The sequence below is a fragment of the Kryptolebias marmoratus genome, linkage group LG3, assembly GCF_001649575.2.
Source record: "Kryptolebias marmoratus isolate JLee-2015 linkage group LG3, ASM164957v2, whole genome shotgun sequence".
Lineage (NCBI taxonomy): Eukaryota > Metazoa > Chordata > Actinopteri > Cyprinodontiformes > Rivulidae > Kryptolebias > Kryptolebias marmoratus.
In genome coordinates, this window is record NC_051432.1 from 29,176,600 (window position 1) to 29,193,151 (window position 16,552).

Here is a 16,552-nt window from a genome sequence, read left to right on the forward strand (position 1 = left end):
GATGGATGGATGCATGGATGGATGGATGGATGGATGGATGGATGGATGGATGGATGGATGGATGGATGGATGCATGGATGGATGGATGGATGGATGGATATAGCTGTAGTTATATGCATCAATTTAAAATTCAGAGTTCAGCTTTATTGTCCTTTTTAATACTGCTGCAGTAAAACTCTGACCAAGAGAACAAACAATAAAAAGACATTAGAATGTAAACAAACTTGAAAGAATAAATACATATAAAAGAATTAATAAATTAAATATTTTGTTATTTTTTTAAGTCCATTGCTTTAATTGTACATAGAACAAAAGAGCATTTATCTCTCAGTACTGGTTTTAGGGCACTCGTATCTCTGTCCTGAAGGAAGAATATGTTTTAAAAAAGAAAAGACGGATCAGGACTGGACTGTATCGATTGAGCTTTCTGCAAAATGTGTCTGTCACAGATTTGTGACTTAGTGCTTCTGGGCACCTGTTATTTTACTGAAACAATGACAGTTATGGACAGATAGTTTTTGTTTTGTATAAGCAGACTGGAGCAAAAACAGATTAAACAAAAGCTTCAAACTGATTCAATGGAAGATTTATAAAATAAAAAGATTAGTCTTTTTGATATGAAAATAATTCAGTAAGGGCAGGAAAACAATGTCAGCATGTTTTTTATTGCAGATTGCAGCAACTTTCTGTTCAAGGATCAGATTCTTGTCAGAAAGTGTCCTGAGGTTCCTGTAGGGGTCAACCGTCTCCACAGATGATCCTCTGATTGTTTTAAGGAGAGGAGCCTGAGGAGGTTCTTAAGGTAGTATCTCACTGGGATGAAACTAGTTGGCTAAAAATGACTTAAAAAACAGTCCAACTGTGCCTCCCATCATTTCAGAAGTGTGCTCCAGAAAATAAAATCAGAAATGTGGGGGCAGCAGCGGAGTTGGGTACAAAAAAGGCAGAGATGGAGAACTAAATAATGTGCACAGCCAAGAGTGCATATTTGAAAACAGGCTGTTATTTTGGGCATTCAAAACCTGCTGGGTGCAAACACTCACAATTCAGTGAGACTCCAACACAAAATCTATCTATTTTCTTGCAATTTTCCCTCAATTCTGAGTCAACAACCAGCCTCCAACAACTGCAAATGATTAGTGAGGGAGTCTCCAGAATGTCTTGAAACATTCGTAATGATTCCCAGTTTCCTTGCATGGGTCGGAGAAGTCTTTTTCAAAAAGATCTGTGTACCAGATATTCTCATCCTATAGTCCTAGAGTCATTGCAGACTTCTCAAACATGTCTTGAACTCATTTAAATCTTGTTGTAGGTATCTCTGACCTATCCCAAGAGGGCTTCAGCTGTATTTTGAATCCTGCACATCCAAATTTAATGTCCAGGTCTACCACCTTTAATTTTTCACATTAATTCATTTTATCTTTGCCAACAGTTGAATAAAAATGTCACCCTGAATTTGTTGATAAAACAGCCCAGCTCTGTGTGAATAATCACTCATTCTCTCTGTGTATAACACACACACCATGTCCAGCAGATGATGCTTGTATGAAATACAGCGAAAGCACAACCAAACGTTTGTTTGTGTTTTCAAGCAAACCTTTTAAATTGTCACGTTATTTAATCAGCTGAAAACTTAACAAAACACTGAATAGGAATAAGTGTTGTGTTTCCTAAAGAATAGACTCTAAATGCTTTCATGCATGTTTCACTGAGCTTCTTGTCATCGTATCAAACCTCCCCAGACAAAAAAGAAGTCCTGAAAATATAAAATGGGAAAACAATACCTGTGAAGATTAATTAGACTTGAATCAGAGCGATATTTAGGGGGATAAGGGAAATAAAGCTCCTCTGAAACATGTAGGCACCCAGAACCAGGAGGGGGGAGAGAAACAACAACGGTTGAAGGTATAACCGTCAGTCATTTAGAATAAGAGCTGAGACGGTTTGATGGAAAGTGAGCAGGAAGGAGAGACTCCTGAGATGCAACTTGTGGCTCTGCCCTTGTTAGCAGCTCTGGGTTTTTATTTTCTACACAATCAAATGACCATAAAATGCAAAAAGCAGCCTCTTGGGTTGACAAGGATTCGAAACAACATTTAAAGTCACTGTATGTCTTAGATTTATTTATTTATTTACTTTTAACTCTGCTCATGAGCGTCTGCACATTTTTCTTTGCTGCTCAAAGAGGATTTAGGAATTTCAAACACTCTGTTTGCTTTATTGATGACTTGCCAGATCCAGATGACCTGCCTTGGCAGGATTCTCAGGACTTAAACGAACACTCAAGTCATGCTGATGTGTGACACCCCATTGAAATCAACACCGGACGACAAAGAAAGAGGTACATCAAACATCAGACAAATATCAAAAAGTACAAAGATCAAAATCTGGCAGCTAAAAAGCCCTGAGATGCTGAGATTTAAAGGAATGTAACATTTTTAATATGCTGTTAAGAAGCAATCTCAACAGCATATCTCATCCCTTGGATGAGATGAATGTTTTAAGATCACACTGCAACCGTTTTTGTATTCATGCTGTCAGTCAAAACGCCATTATGTTCACACGTGCCGAAGCTGAGGGGTTACGTTGCCTCAAAAAGGCTTCTGGAAAGAGCTTGTCGCATCACTGGAGGGATGCACTGTCTGAATTATGTTCATGAATATTATAAATGACAGTTAGTCTCAACATGGCTGCCATTACAGAGATGCTTAATATCTAAGGTTACGGCTTCAACACAACCTGCGCGAGCCCGAGGCGGAGACGCAAGGGCCCAAACGACAAGCAGACACAGACAGACAGAAGCAGCCCGGCAGGGGCCAAGACAGCAACTTGGACAGCTACTGAGAGATAGTGAGAGTGCATTAGGCTGGCGTGCACGCCTCAGAGGACACGCCACCACCCCCCTGAGGAAAAACCACAGCAGCCTGCGTGCTCCCACAGGTAGTCAGAGTACAAGACACAGCCGACCGATCGGCATAAAATAAGACTGAGAGGAAGTCTCCCGACCAAAGAGGTGGGGGATTTGTGTTCCATGTTGTGTCCAGTCGACCAAACAGCCTGCAAGTCAGGCAGTTCACAAAAAGAAAAAACATTTATATTTTTGGCATTTAGTCCCGAGGCGTTAAAACGGTGCTGAGGATTGGCATGTTGACTAAAGGTCAGTGGAACAGACCGGGTGCCCTCAGGAACATGCCCAGATGAGTTTGTGTCAGTTTAGAACATTTTGTCCAAATTTTATAACATGCTTATAATTGTTTCAGGGATTGATATCAAAGCCTCAGAGTGATTGAAGCTTTTACCTGAAAATACCTTCCTCACATTCAGAATATAACAGTTCTTAAACTGTAACCACAATGAATAAAAAAGTATGTTTTGTGTTTTCATCCCAAAAACTCTCGAACACAATCATCTGTGTTTTAAACGCAACTGAAAGGAAATATAACAAAGGTTCCATCTATTTTTAGCAAAGTAGTACAAAAGAAAAATGTGCCCACGTTCTGCAACCTTCTAAAAATAGCTTAAATTGTGTTTCAATAAAAGACATGGTCTGGTCTCGTTACAGGCTGGTCACGCTCTGAAGAACTTCTGGATCAAGGTTTGAAGCGTCTGCAGAAGAACTGAAGTTAGATTTTTAATAAATGCACTTCAGTAAGGAACGTTTACAAAGAAAATAAAGAAATAAATGAAGAATAATACATGTGGTGTTTGTTCCACACATTTCAAATAAAACAGATTTGTGGTTTGCCATGTTTTAACAGAAATCAACCACAATGCAGATATAAAAACAAACTTAATGATTTCGTTACAATGCAAGTTCTTTTTAGTAATCTGAAATTTATTAGCTTATTTATGCTAACAGACACATAGTAACCATGTATATATTGTTGCAGATCAGCTGAACTAACACAACTTCTTCTAAGATCATTGCCCTAAAATATGATGTCATTATGTCAAACATTTAACAATAATGCCAGTCTTCAAGCATGTAACACTGCGTTCCTAATGGTATTTGTGTTAGTTTTTATCACCAACTATAATAAAAGCTTTGAAGCCATCAGGAGCTTATAAAGTGGCCTCCACCTGGATGAGTAGACCCATAACCTCCAACTCAACACTCAAATCTAGGATTTTACTGTTTTTGTGCAACATGTTTTAATTCCACTTTTCAATAAGTCAAATCACTCAAATGTAATGAAAAAATGAACATTTTCCTAACCAGGTTTGAAAAATAAATACATAAAACCTCATTTTATCAACAACACATAATATATTCCACCATGTCATAATTTATTGAACAAAAACTAAACCACTGTGTCCACCTGATGACCCAGCAGCTTGTAGAACCTCCTCCAGCAGCAGAACTCTCAGTGGGTTCCTGGTTGTGGAGGAGTTGTGGCCCACTCTCAGCTCATTGGTTTCTGCTCAGCTCTCTGAGGTTCTGGTTCTGGTTCTGGACCGTTCTGCTGTGTTTGGGATCATTGTCCTGTTTGTCACATCTGACTCCAGAATCAGCCCAGACCATCAGCCCTCCACCACTGTGCTGACAGCTGCAGTGCATTCTGGGTAAACATCTGTCCTCTGGTCTGGTTCTGCTCCAGAAGTCTTCTGGTTCCTTCGAGTTGAGCTGCCATGTTGTTTTTAGAGAGAAGAGGCTTTCGACTAGCCATGACCTTTGACCTTTAACCTGCTAACTGAGGCTTGGAGCTCATTCCTCTGAGCACTGCACGGTCTGACCTTCAGGGTGAATTTGCTGGTACATCAAGTCCTGGGAAGATTGACAGCGGTCTTAAATGTTTTCATCGTGGAATGATGAACTCCTAATAGTGTGAAGCAAAATTAGGTTTTTTTTTTTGTTTGCCAAAGAGCAAGCATTAGACCTGTTGAATATTCTCTAAAGAGTTAGTCTGTGCCTTTAAGAGTCAGAGAAAACTTGAGTGGAATGTTTCAGGTCATTTCTTAAATGCTGAGTGTGAGTAAATGAAACCAATACATTAAAGATCTGAATAAATCTCATCTGCTCCGTTTATTATTTCTTAAAGTCTTCAGGACGATACATGATGGGGCTTTCTTTTCCTTTTCTGAACAAACAACTTGCAGTGTTGTCTTTTCTGTGATGAGTCACTGAAGTAATGGAGTGCAGAAACAGTAAAGGTTAGGGTTCTGAAGAAAACTAGTCATCCATCCAACCAGTTAGTCATCCTGTTAGCGAGCTGTTATTCTACATTAACTACAGATACAGTCAAGTTACAGGACTTTCAGTTCAGTCTCAGCATCATTCATCACCACAACCAGCATCAGCCACCAATGAAGATTAAGTAGCAGATCTCCTCTCCTGAGGATGCTCTCTGGGCTGGCCCTGATTTATTTCTTTTTCTCTTAGCATGAAAAAAAAGGGTTTTGAAACAGAGGCCTCAGTTTTTAAGATAAAAGATTTACACCTGAGGGGCAGCGGCACACGATAACCTCCCCACCCTCTCCATCCAGCACAGTCATGCACTTACACACACCAACATTTCCCCGCTCACAGCGCCTCGGTCTTCACTGCGGGTTAAAAAACAAGTTCATGCACCATGTCATAATCTGCTCAGACAAGGCTGAATATGCTGAATTCCTACATTTTAATTTATTTCTGATGGACAAAAGCAAAAAGAGCAGCCAAAACAACAAATTAAGCTTGTAAAAAAATACAACACAGCACCTATTTGCTCATTTTCAAACATCACAAATGACTTTGATTTATTCAGTTTCCCTGTCCTCCTCCAATGAGGAGCTGCTGCTGGAAGAGGTGAAGCATATTCACACATTATTTGGACCAATCTGTAGCACAAAGATCAGCAAAGTGATGCTTTGTGAAAAGCAAAATCCAGATGTGATGGCAACAAGCTACACTTCTTTTAGACCTGCAGGACATTTTATTAAACATCAGCATCCAGAAAGCAAACACAAGGTTCTTATGTTCAGGTCTGAAACTGAACATAAGAAAATAAACCCCAAAGCCTTCAGAGATTACACCAACTGATAATTGTGTTTAAATATGACAAACAAGCTGATGCAGACAGGCACACATATTCCGATAATGCAGCTGGACTGCCTAACACCCCACACATCCTTGGGAAAGTGCCTCATAGTGCAGTAAAAGATGTCATTCTGTTGTGATGTTCAGGTTAAACCTCAGACAAACTTTGGCTTGATTTTATCATTTAAAAGGGCCATATGGGTGCATTATTTTGATTAGAAATGTTCTCCATTCCATTTATGAAAGAAACTGGATTTCAGAAAGAACATCAAAGATTCCAGGGATTTTAGGTGTTTTTTTTTAGTAATGCACGGCTCCCTTCTTCCCCAGTCACTTCCTTCGGATTAAAAAAGATGCCATCACTGGGGAGGAATGAATCATGTAATCTCTTGTCTGAATATTTTCCGCATCAAAGATAAAATATTGAACCTGTTCCCGCCTTTCAGGCCACACACAGACAGAGGAAACAGCAGAGATGTGTGAAGAGCAGAAGTAAAAAGGCAGAAGAGGTTTGGTGCGTCGGTGCGCATCTGCAGCTTCGGTGCACCTGTTAGCAGCTCTGCGCTCTGAGGACTTTCTTCTCCTCACTGATCACAAATAGTTTATAGAAATCATGCAAAAATCAGCAGAGGAAAAAAGTAAAGATGTTTGCACTCACGCTGCTGTTCTGTCCGGACCAGTGAACCACCGCGTGGTTGTGCGCAGAGTCCCCCGTCAGGGCGAAGGTGCTGCTGCTGAGTTTGGGCTCGTCCTGCCGGTTAATTCCTCTCCCGTCCTCCCGGTTCCACCTGACTGATCTCTGCCCGTCTACCTGAGAGCCCGGATCCACCACAGCCCCGCCGGTCCACCCGCTGTCGCTAAACTCGTCCAACTCCGGACCGCTTCTCTTGGCTCTCCGGAGCGCAGCGTCCTCGCCTCCTCGCCTCTGTCCGGGAACTTCAGCCCGGTGGAACAGCGGGACGTCCTCGCTAGAATCCCCCGCCTCGTGCTCCCCGTCCAGCCCAGCTTCCAGGCTCGAGAACCCGAGTTCCCTGAACTCCGCTCGGATGCTCCTTTGGCTGGCCGCCTCCCGGTTGGTGCGGACCCCCCGCTGAAGTTGGACCGGCGACGGGCAGGAAGCGCATCTTATCTCCGCCTCGGCGTGTGGCAGGGTGCGCGCGGCGACCAGCAGCCAGATACTCAGAGATAGGATACGCGAGCCCGGGCAGAAACCAGCCCAAGTCCCCATCGCTGCCAGAGATCCGGTTGGGTGAAGGACGACTGGAGATCCGATTATCCAACACCTAAACTCCCCTCACTCAGGTCGATGTGGACAAAGTGACGCCTCGGTTGCCCGTCTGGATGGGGCTTTTTTTTTTTTCTTTAGAGGGGAGGGCTGGTGAGGGTGGGGGCGGGAAGTGCTCCTCAGCGAAACTGTTCACGTCCAAAGATCCTTTGGTCGGAGAAGCCACCACACAGGAGGGAGGAGCTGAATCCGAGCCAGCTGCCGAGTGAGCGCCCGGAAGAGACTGAGTGTGCGCGCGTGTGCGTGTAGTGTGTGTGTGTGTGTGTGTGTGTGTGTGTGTGTGTGTGTGTGTGTGTGTGTGTGTGAAAAGGGGGTGGGGGGGCGATAAAAGAGAGAAAGAGAAAATCGCTGTCCGTGGTGCTGATCTTTGTAGCTTTAGCGCGCCACAGAATGCATATTGTATTTTTCTTTTTTCTCTCTTTTTATAATCTTTAGTGTTTACTGAACTGATTTTATTGTATTTGTGGAGTTCCCAAGTGAGTGCTTCGGTTGAGTTTGTAACTTATGAGTCAAATATTAAAGTTGTAAAATTTCCAGCCATTCTTAGTTACTTGAACATTGTGCGTCTTTACGCAGATTACTTCTGCAACCCACAGAGGCGCAGCAGTTTGTAGAAACTAAAATCCTTTCATGTAAGCCATATGTCACGCGCTGTCAGAACACAGGTAAGCTTTTCAGACAAAGTGTTTCAGGTAGACCAGAATCTAGCTGAGCGGCCCAGGAAGAGTCTTCAGTGATCCAAATCCGGTGGTTCATGTTCCAAAGTGTTCATATGTTCAGAATCAACAACACTTAATATTGAATTTATAATAAAATGTATTTAAATCGAAAAGAGACAATCCTAAGCCTTTTTGTGACTGTTATAAAACGAATGTTTTATATCATATTTTATTCATTTAAATCTGATTATCCTCCACACCACATCATGAACAAAGAGGCTCAGTAAATTTACTTTTTCCATTTAAAAAATCCCTTAAAACCAGTTATTGGATTCAGTATAGTACAATACAATTCTGAATAATTTATTTAAATTAGCTCTGCTACACAAGGAGCTCCAGGTCGCTGCTCCTCCACATGGAACGGAGCCAGCTGAGGTGTTTGGGACATTTCCAGGAGGAGTTGAGGCTTCCTCAGTGTTAACAGCAGAGATCACATCTAATGGACCCCAGTTTCCTTCAGAGAAAATGGAAAAGATGATCACGTTATAGTCATTTTTATATTTGATTAGCTTTGGCTGCCATCTTGAATTGGGTTGACCTCAAAAAAATGTATCAGTTGCAGATGTACATACCTTCTGAAAGTTTCATTAAACTGAGTCCAGTGGTTCAGAGGAGGTTTTGCCAACAGACAGAGTTGATTCCAATAGTTAACAGCAACATTCAAACCAAGCCTTTTTCACAATCTTTTAGTGCTCAGAATATGTGTTGGGGCTCAGTCCCAGCTACTGCCATGTCTGTTTTTAGCTCAGTAAAATTTGCTTCACTGTGGCCATTTTAGGGTTTTTAAGGTCACTTGATTGTGCTTGAATCAGGCTGAGTCTAGAACTTAATCAGTTATTAAAATAATTTGTAAAGTCACATCCATCCGATGATCTCTTTCTGCATGTTTCAACATCCAGTAGTTTTTGAGATATTTTGCTAAAAGACAGACACAGGCAGACACATTACTGCCTGATGTTGACAACAAGAAAAATATATTTTTTTAAATTCTGCAGAAACGTTGCTCATTATTGTAGTTTTTTGTTGTAAAACCTTGGCGATGTGTCTCATCTATAGTTGCTTTATTTGCAAACCTGACATGAAAATCAGCAGCTCTGATTGGTCGGTGTGAATGTGGGGGGTTGGAGGAGCCAGGGGTCGTTGGCGGTGCCTGAAGGAGGGAGAGCACTCACTGATGGATTGGAAGGAGTTGGCAGGAAGTTGCACCACTCTGAGGGGAGAAATAAGGCAGAGCCCAGGGGCATATAGAGTGACAGACGGGGGGAGGTGCAGGGCTGTACTGTGCTGCTGCACTTCAAGGACTCAGGTTTTATAGAAGGGGGAATTATATGAAGGATCTGTTTTATTTATTTATTAGTTTTTCTGTAGGACTGGGGTTTGTTTGAGTGTAAGTTGCTAAGTGCAGCTTGGTTATTCATTAGTGATCCGGCGTGTTGTGTCCTTGTCCGTCAACTTGACTGCCCACAAATTACACATCAAGGTAAACTTGAGGGACTCTGCCTGAATTTCAACAAATTCCCGGTGATATTGGTAAGAAAAAGACAGCTGCAGAGGAGGCAGAGTGGAAATTATGAATCAACAGGAAACGTCGTTCATCAGAACCGAACCAGAATCAGTCTGATCGCTGCTCTTCTGGTTCAGGGAACACAAACTAACATCTAACTAGGTGCTTGTAACATGCACAATATTGGTATAATACTTACTTCAACATTATTAACCATTAGTTATACTGAATAACCTAATTCCACAAAACTCATTAGGTTAGTTAGGTTTATTACTACAGAAAAGTACTCATATTTTTAGGTGTTGTTAGGGCAGAAAATCTTTCTGTTTTATTTCTACTTTAATAAACAGAGATTATTTAACTTAGAGTTTATAGGAAACACATTTTATTTACCAGTAAAAGACAGAAATTTGTAGTTTATTTTAAGAAAATTCTTAATTAATTCAATAATTATTAAATGCCTAATTTTAAATTAGGAGTTAATATATCTCTAATTTGCATTTTAATAAGCACTTAGTTAGGGGTTAGTTTGTTTTCTTTAAACTAAGTGTTACCAAACTACCCAGTGCTTGAAATATTTCTGTGTTAAAACGCTTCATGAAATTCTTGAAATGTGACAGAACAGATCTGTTGTACAGTGGATTTCAGACTGTGGAAGGTATCAGACTCAAAGATGCCATCATTTAGATGGAAACTGCTTGCTTGAGCCAAAAAAAGTATTTCAGCTCTGTGTTTGCTGCCAACTTGTGCAGCCCTGATGCTCCCTCTCAGCCCACAGACTTCACCCTGGGATGATGCCATCCAGAGAAAACTCTCAGGCTTTATTAATACAAACCCCTCAGATTTAAAAAGGGAAGAAGTGGAAGAAGAAGAAGTGAAAGAAAATATGACCTTCTTTGCATTTGGATGTCTCCTGTCCATTGTTATCTCTTTAATAATTTTGGTCTGTGGGGAAATTAAGGCTTTAAAGGCCCCAGAGAGAGTTCTTTGTTTGACAAGTGACCACTGGGAGAACCCACATGACTCACCTACAAACAGGATGTACTTTGCAAATATGGCAGCTAAATCACAAAGTATGCTCCAACACATTATTGTGACACTTTCTGACAGTTGATCTCTGGGTTTGATGTTGATGTAAAACACTCTGGGGCGGGACACTCAGGTTTGTAACGTTCTCGCTCTTCCTTAGACCCTCCTTCTGGCTTCCATGATTCCAACATCTGTAATATAAGCTGCTGTGTTGACCTGGGGGGCCACGTCTTTGATTCGGACCTGGGACTCTGATGTTAGTTGTCTTTAAGGCTCTCTGTAAGTCGTGCATCAGACATAAATAAACCTGTTTGAGTGATTTCATTTAACAGTGTCTGGAAATTGATTTTTTTCCCCACGACACATGAAATGACATCATGAATTTAGCATCTTATAAGTACATCTTTTATGAGCTCATACTGAACTTTGTTTGTATTTTTGTCCTTACTTTAGTCGACTTTGTTTCTGCCCATTAAAATGAAACCTTGTTCAAAATAGGACAATATTCTGATTATGTGTGCAAATGATTTAAAAATAGGATATTACACTAATATTTTAGAAAATAGACTAACATGATGTCTGCACATGTTGAATCTTGTTTTCAGCTATTAAAACACAAAATGATGTTTAGTTCTCTTAAACACAAAGCATCACTCAGGTTTTTACCTTTAAAACCAAAGTGTGTACTTGTTTTTTCCTGCTGCTAATGTTCTGAATACAAGATTAAAACAAACTATTGTTTCTTTTTTAAAGGAAAGCTGGATGCTGAAGAAGAGGCTGAAGTTATGGCAGCAAATTAGTGGAAAGAAGGCTCTCCTGTGCCTAATTAAAAGCAAAACTGAAAAGGATTTTTGCTTTTTAAATTTTTTTTTTAATAAGCAAACAATCATAAACAAGAAAAACGTAGCATGGAGCTAAAGTTGAGACGATGATCTCATATTCATCACCAACAGAAACCCGTTTTATGTTTCTGATCAGATAAGTCACATCCACCTGGAACCAAAGAAGCCGTCTCATAAGAGGAAGCTCAAGACTCACACAACCACCGAACAGGGACTGTTTTCCAGCTCGGAATGATTTCACAGAGACACGTAATGAGATTTTAATGAAAGTGAATGAAACTTCTCATCTCTTGTGATGCTGCCATTCATCAATTACTCTGGTTTACTAATGGAGTGGAAATTATTAATCCCTTTTAACAATAAATCAAAGGGATTCTTTCAAATCAATCAGCAACCAAGTAAAATGAGAAAACACACATTTTGTTGCAGAGATATGTCTTTATGAGCAGAGTGTCCTGCAGCTCAGGGACAGAAGGAAGTGTCCTTGAGCGAGACACGGTGTCTCCCTGAAGCTGCCCTCCATCCTCCTGCAGCAAAACAGCTCCAAACTTCAGCACAGGAACAAAGTGAAGGTTCACATTAAATAATGGAATATATTAAAATGTTACACAATTAAAAACACTCTTTCAATTACAATAAGTAACAAGTGCTAATTATGTCACAAATTTATAAAACATGCAGGAAGAAAATTATAATCAAAAAGTTCAAAGTTTTTAATGACTCTTTTAAAAGAGGAGGAAGGTAGTTTATAAAGATTTGTCATTAAAAAAATGATCATTCTTACTTTTTTATGTTTCCATACAATCATCAAAAAGATCCAAACACAATAAATCAGCCTAAACACTAAGTGCCCCTATTAATATTATTCTAATTATTAGGTGACTTTTATTTTACATTATTGTAAGAAATAATGTGACAACTTCCTCCCTAAAAACGACACAGAACAAAAAGCATCAGTTATCATAAAATGCATCAATAAAATAAAAACCCAGCATTCATTGAAGGTATGCACGTCGCCCGCTGCCTTTTATGACAGTTTTATTTCAAGATGGCTGATGGATGAAGTCAATAATCTATGAATTTTATTGTTTTGTTATAATTTCATTAAAATATTTGACTGTATGCACGTTTACCCATTTCTCAGCATTTAATGTAACACATGAATGGCTTAAAGAAAAGAAAAACTTGTTTCATTCAGTTTAAACCAAAAAAAAAGGAATATTTGAGGCATTCTGCTCTCATGTTGCTTTAATTTTACTGTCAGTTTCAGAACTTTACACTGTTTTCTGCTTGTGATTAAAGTTTAAAACCATGAATCCCTTTATCTTTCTGACAGTTAACAAATAATCTGAGAGGCTCTTTTGTCTTATTCTTTTTGTAGGGATGCACAAAAACAAGTTTTGGTAAAATTTAATCATTTTTTAGCTCTAATTTAAATCCGACAATGGTGGAAATGTAATTACTTTGACTGACAGCAGTTTTACTGCAGAAAGTGACTGACTATTAACTGAACATTACAATATAATGAGAGGGAAAGAATTAAACTGACATTAATTTGCTGCCTTTTAAATACATTTTTAAAAACGACGTGCAGTGTGACCGAAGTTTAAGTCTAAAACTGGCATGAAAGGTGGCAGGTGATATTAATTATATATGTTAATATAGATTAGATCTTGTCTTTAAACTTGAAATGACATCACCATACACAATGCATGAGATGTGTCCTATTTTCTTTATTTTTTTATTTCCTGACCTAACAGAAATCTGTTATAACACCACTTAAATCAACTCTGCAGGCTGAATTAGTCATTATAAATAAAAAGGTGAGTTGTTCCAGACAATACAGTAACTATCCTCTGTTTGATTCTGGATTAAAGTTTTTCAGAGTTTATTCTCAGTACAACCATCAACCATCACTGCTCAGACGGCGTTTCACAAATAAATTATCTGTATAATAACTGATGAGGCTCCTGCTGCCAGCGTCTGATGTTATTTAAATTAGTTGTCCTTGTAAGATGGGGTTCCTCCAAAAACTCATGTCTTCTGAGTCAGCATGTAGAGACAAAAATAAATAAAGTGGCCCTGCTTCCAGCCCGGAGTTGTTCGAAAGTCCCTGATTCAACGAGGGAGCGTGGATCTGAAGAGAAAATGTAAAAAACGTGTTTTTGTTTTCCCCATAAAATCATATTCAAGTTTGGTCTTTGTTCTTCATTTGATTGCTGAAGATGCAGGAAATATTTTTTATATTTTTTTCTTGTCTTTCTTACTTTAGATGATGATCATTTATCTTCACATGAATTTTAACAGAAGAGTCTTCAGAAATTAAAGGCCTAGCATTTCATGAAGGAATGCATATCGCCCGCTGCCGTTCGTGCCAGAGTTTTAAACTAAGGTCCATGTATGTAGAGCCATTTATTGCTTTGCTGTGGTGGCCATCTTGAATTGGGTTAATTAGTTGCAGATAAACATCCAGTGTTCCTCCTTCAGCAGCAAGAGGTAATGACACAAAGAAATAAAACTGCCTCACAAAGACGCCAGCAGGGGGCGATAGATGGGAATATTTTTGCCAAACTAAACTAGTTGTCCTCAGATGGTGGACAGTTGTCTGCATCTGGACCTAAATGATGTCCTGCCTGAAATTAAACCAAATTCATTTCAAAATAAATGAATAAACAAATGGACATGAAATATCTGACTGATTTGATATTAATTGTATCTATTAACTTTTATAAATTACAATTTCCCTTAAAAACTGATGTTTTCTGGGTTTTTTTTCTGTTTTAAATGAGTAAGAAGGAAACTGATGCTTTTTAATCCCTAACTCTGTTTAACTCTTTATATCATTACTTAAAATAGTCCATATTTAGTGAACAGTACAACCATCATATCCTCCTTAACTGGAACTAAATGGGTTGGTAAATTAAATTGCATGTTTTTTCTCATATTTATGGTAATGGATTAGTGGTGGCTTAGCTTCTATAAACATTACAGTCGCCTTTATTTCCCCTGAGTTAGCCCGGTCCTTTCTCTCCGAGGTAAAAGGCTGAGTGGAAACTCTGATGTGTTCATTCTTCCTGTGGAGACTTTCAAAGGAAGTGGGGATTATTAAAACCTGCAAATAAGTGTTTCTACAAAAACCAAAGAAGCTAAAATGAGTAAACTTCAGTCTGACAGAACCAGAGTCCTGATGTTCGGTCCACCAGCTCACCTGGATCAGCTGATTTTAATTCTTTGTTTCTCTGTTTAATGACAGTCACATTTATCCTGTTTGTTACCTTTTAATGAAATAAAATCATCATTTTAAAATAAAACAAAGAGCTTTTTGAAAGGTTTGTCAAAATGTTTTCTTTTCATAAACACAATAAGAAGTTTTCTTTCTAGTTTTTCTCATTTCACATGTAAATCCTAAATATAAAGCCTCTACAGTCATTTTATAATAAATAAATACATGCATTTTACAATAACAGTTGATATATGTTTAATATTCTGGCCCTTTGCCTGAGAAACTTCTCATTAGGTGGACTTTGCTGAAGTTTAATCAAATCTCACTGTTTTAAAATGTCCCACAGATTCTCTGAAGAAGCTATGATCTGTGAAAACAGCTATTTGCACCGGACTTTTCCAGCTGGGCTTCCTGTTAAAATGTCCTGAAACCAGCAGGTGACTCCGGAGCATCTATTACATGTGATGGAGTACCTGTGCAGGTAAACCTTACAGCCTCATGCTTACATCTAATGAAACATGAGAATCAACAGAAACTGAATAAACACAAAAAGAAGCCCAATCAAGGATTTTTAATGTGTTGTAAAGGAAACAGAAATGTCTGTGCAGATCCTTCCAAAACCGAGCTGAGAGAGTTCATCTCCTGCAGAAAATCACCTGCTGGGAACTGCATGTGGACACACTTGAGCTGTGACCTCAGTAAACCTTTTCCTAATGGGTTTATGGTCTCCATCGCCACGTTTTTGTCCTATTTATCAGATCATTGTGTCCATGTTGTGCCCCAGTTAGAGTGATAGAACAATACAGCAGAGTGTGTTTCAGGTCAGAGCAAGGTTGGAACAGACAAGAACAAAGAATGTACAAAATAACATCTCGTACACTTTACACTCGCTTATAGATTCAGGGTTTTAAGAAATGCTTGTAAAGAGCAACATATAAAAATAGCATTTTTGCCATCTGAAATGATTATATATTATAATTACAATGATTATACTGTAATCTGAGCACTTTCAGTCTACAGGTTTTAGATGATAAATGTAAATAAAGGTTTAGTGTTTCTTGCATCTCACACCTCACATTTCATGCCAGTGTTTTAAACTAAACTTATGAATGACTCTCAGCAACTACCACACTGAATTTATGCTCAATATCTATAAAAACTGACTGAGGTATAGCTATTTCTGTACTTGCTAAGATCACTTTGCTCTGGTGGCCATCTTGAATGGAGTTGACACAAAAAGTTAATTATTGGAGTCAACCTAATGACTGTTTCTGAAAGTTTCATTAGAATCTATTCAGTGATTCATTCAATATTTAGATAGGAGTGCAAATAAACATACACACGCACGCACACACGCACGCACGCACACGCGCGCACGCACACACAGATACAAGCAAAAACATTATTGCTCCATCTGCACCTTTGGTAGATGATGAGAAACTACAAAGATAAGACCAAAACAAAAAGGTATATTCTAAAATAACAAGTTTTTTGTAAAAATAAAAAAAGAGACCACAACCATGTTCAAATATTGATTGAGAGACAGTAAAAACCTACAACTAAATGAGAAAGGTGCTCTGAGAATGCAAAGACACTTCAGGAACAGGACTCATCGTCTCTAACAGCTGTGGTCAGACCTTCTGTGAAGAAATAAACACTAACAGAGTGCTAACATTTGCTATATTTGGAGTGGAAATCGGTGGCTAAGCTGGACTTTTTTCTCTGGTTGACCTTTGACCCCGTGTAATAGGTAATAAGCGTGAGAACTGCATGATTCATGCATTAATGAACACGTTTACTTCAGTTTGAAACAAAACACTTTTTACAGATTTTATTCACCCTCATCTGTTTATGCTTTGTTTTTAATTTCTTCTCATTTTATCCATCCATCCATCCATCCATCCATTCATCCCTCCATCCATCCATCCATCCAT

At 39.1% G+C, this 16,552-nt stretch overlaps 1 protein-coding gene across 1 annotated transcript in view; it reads right to left on the reverse strand.

Annotated features, from left to right (window-relative positions):
- Nucleotides 1–7,503, reverse strand: part of sorcs3 (sortilin related VPS10 domain containing receptor 3) — a 205,812-nt gene extending 198,309 nt beyond the window's left edge. The window contains exon 1 of the mRNA XM_017433896.3: nucleotides 6,675–7,503. Within this exon, the coding sequence (XP_017289385.1) occupies nucleotides 6,675–7,244 (570 nt within the window). The 5' untranslated portion in view covers nucleotides 7,245–7,503. The remainder of the gene's footprint in view (nucleotides 1–6,674) is intronic.
- Nucleotides 7,504–16,552: the final 9,049 nt, after the last annotated feature.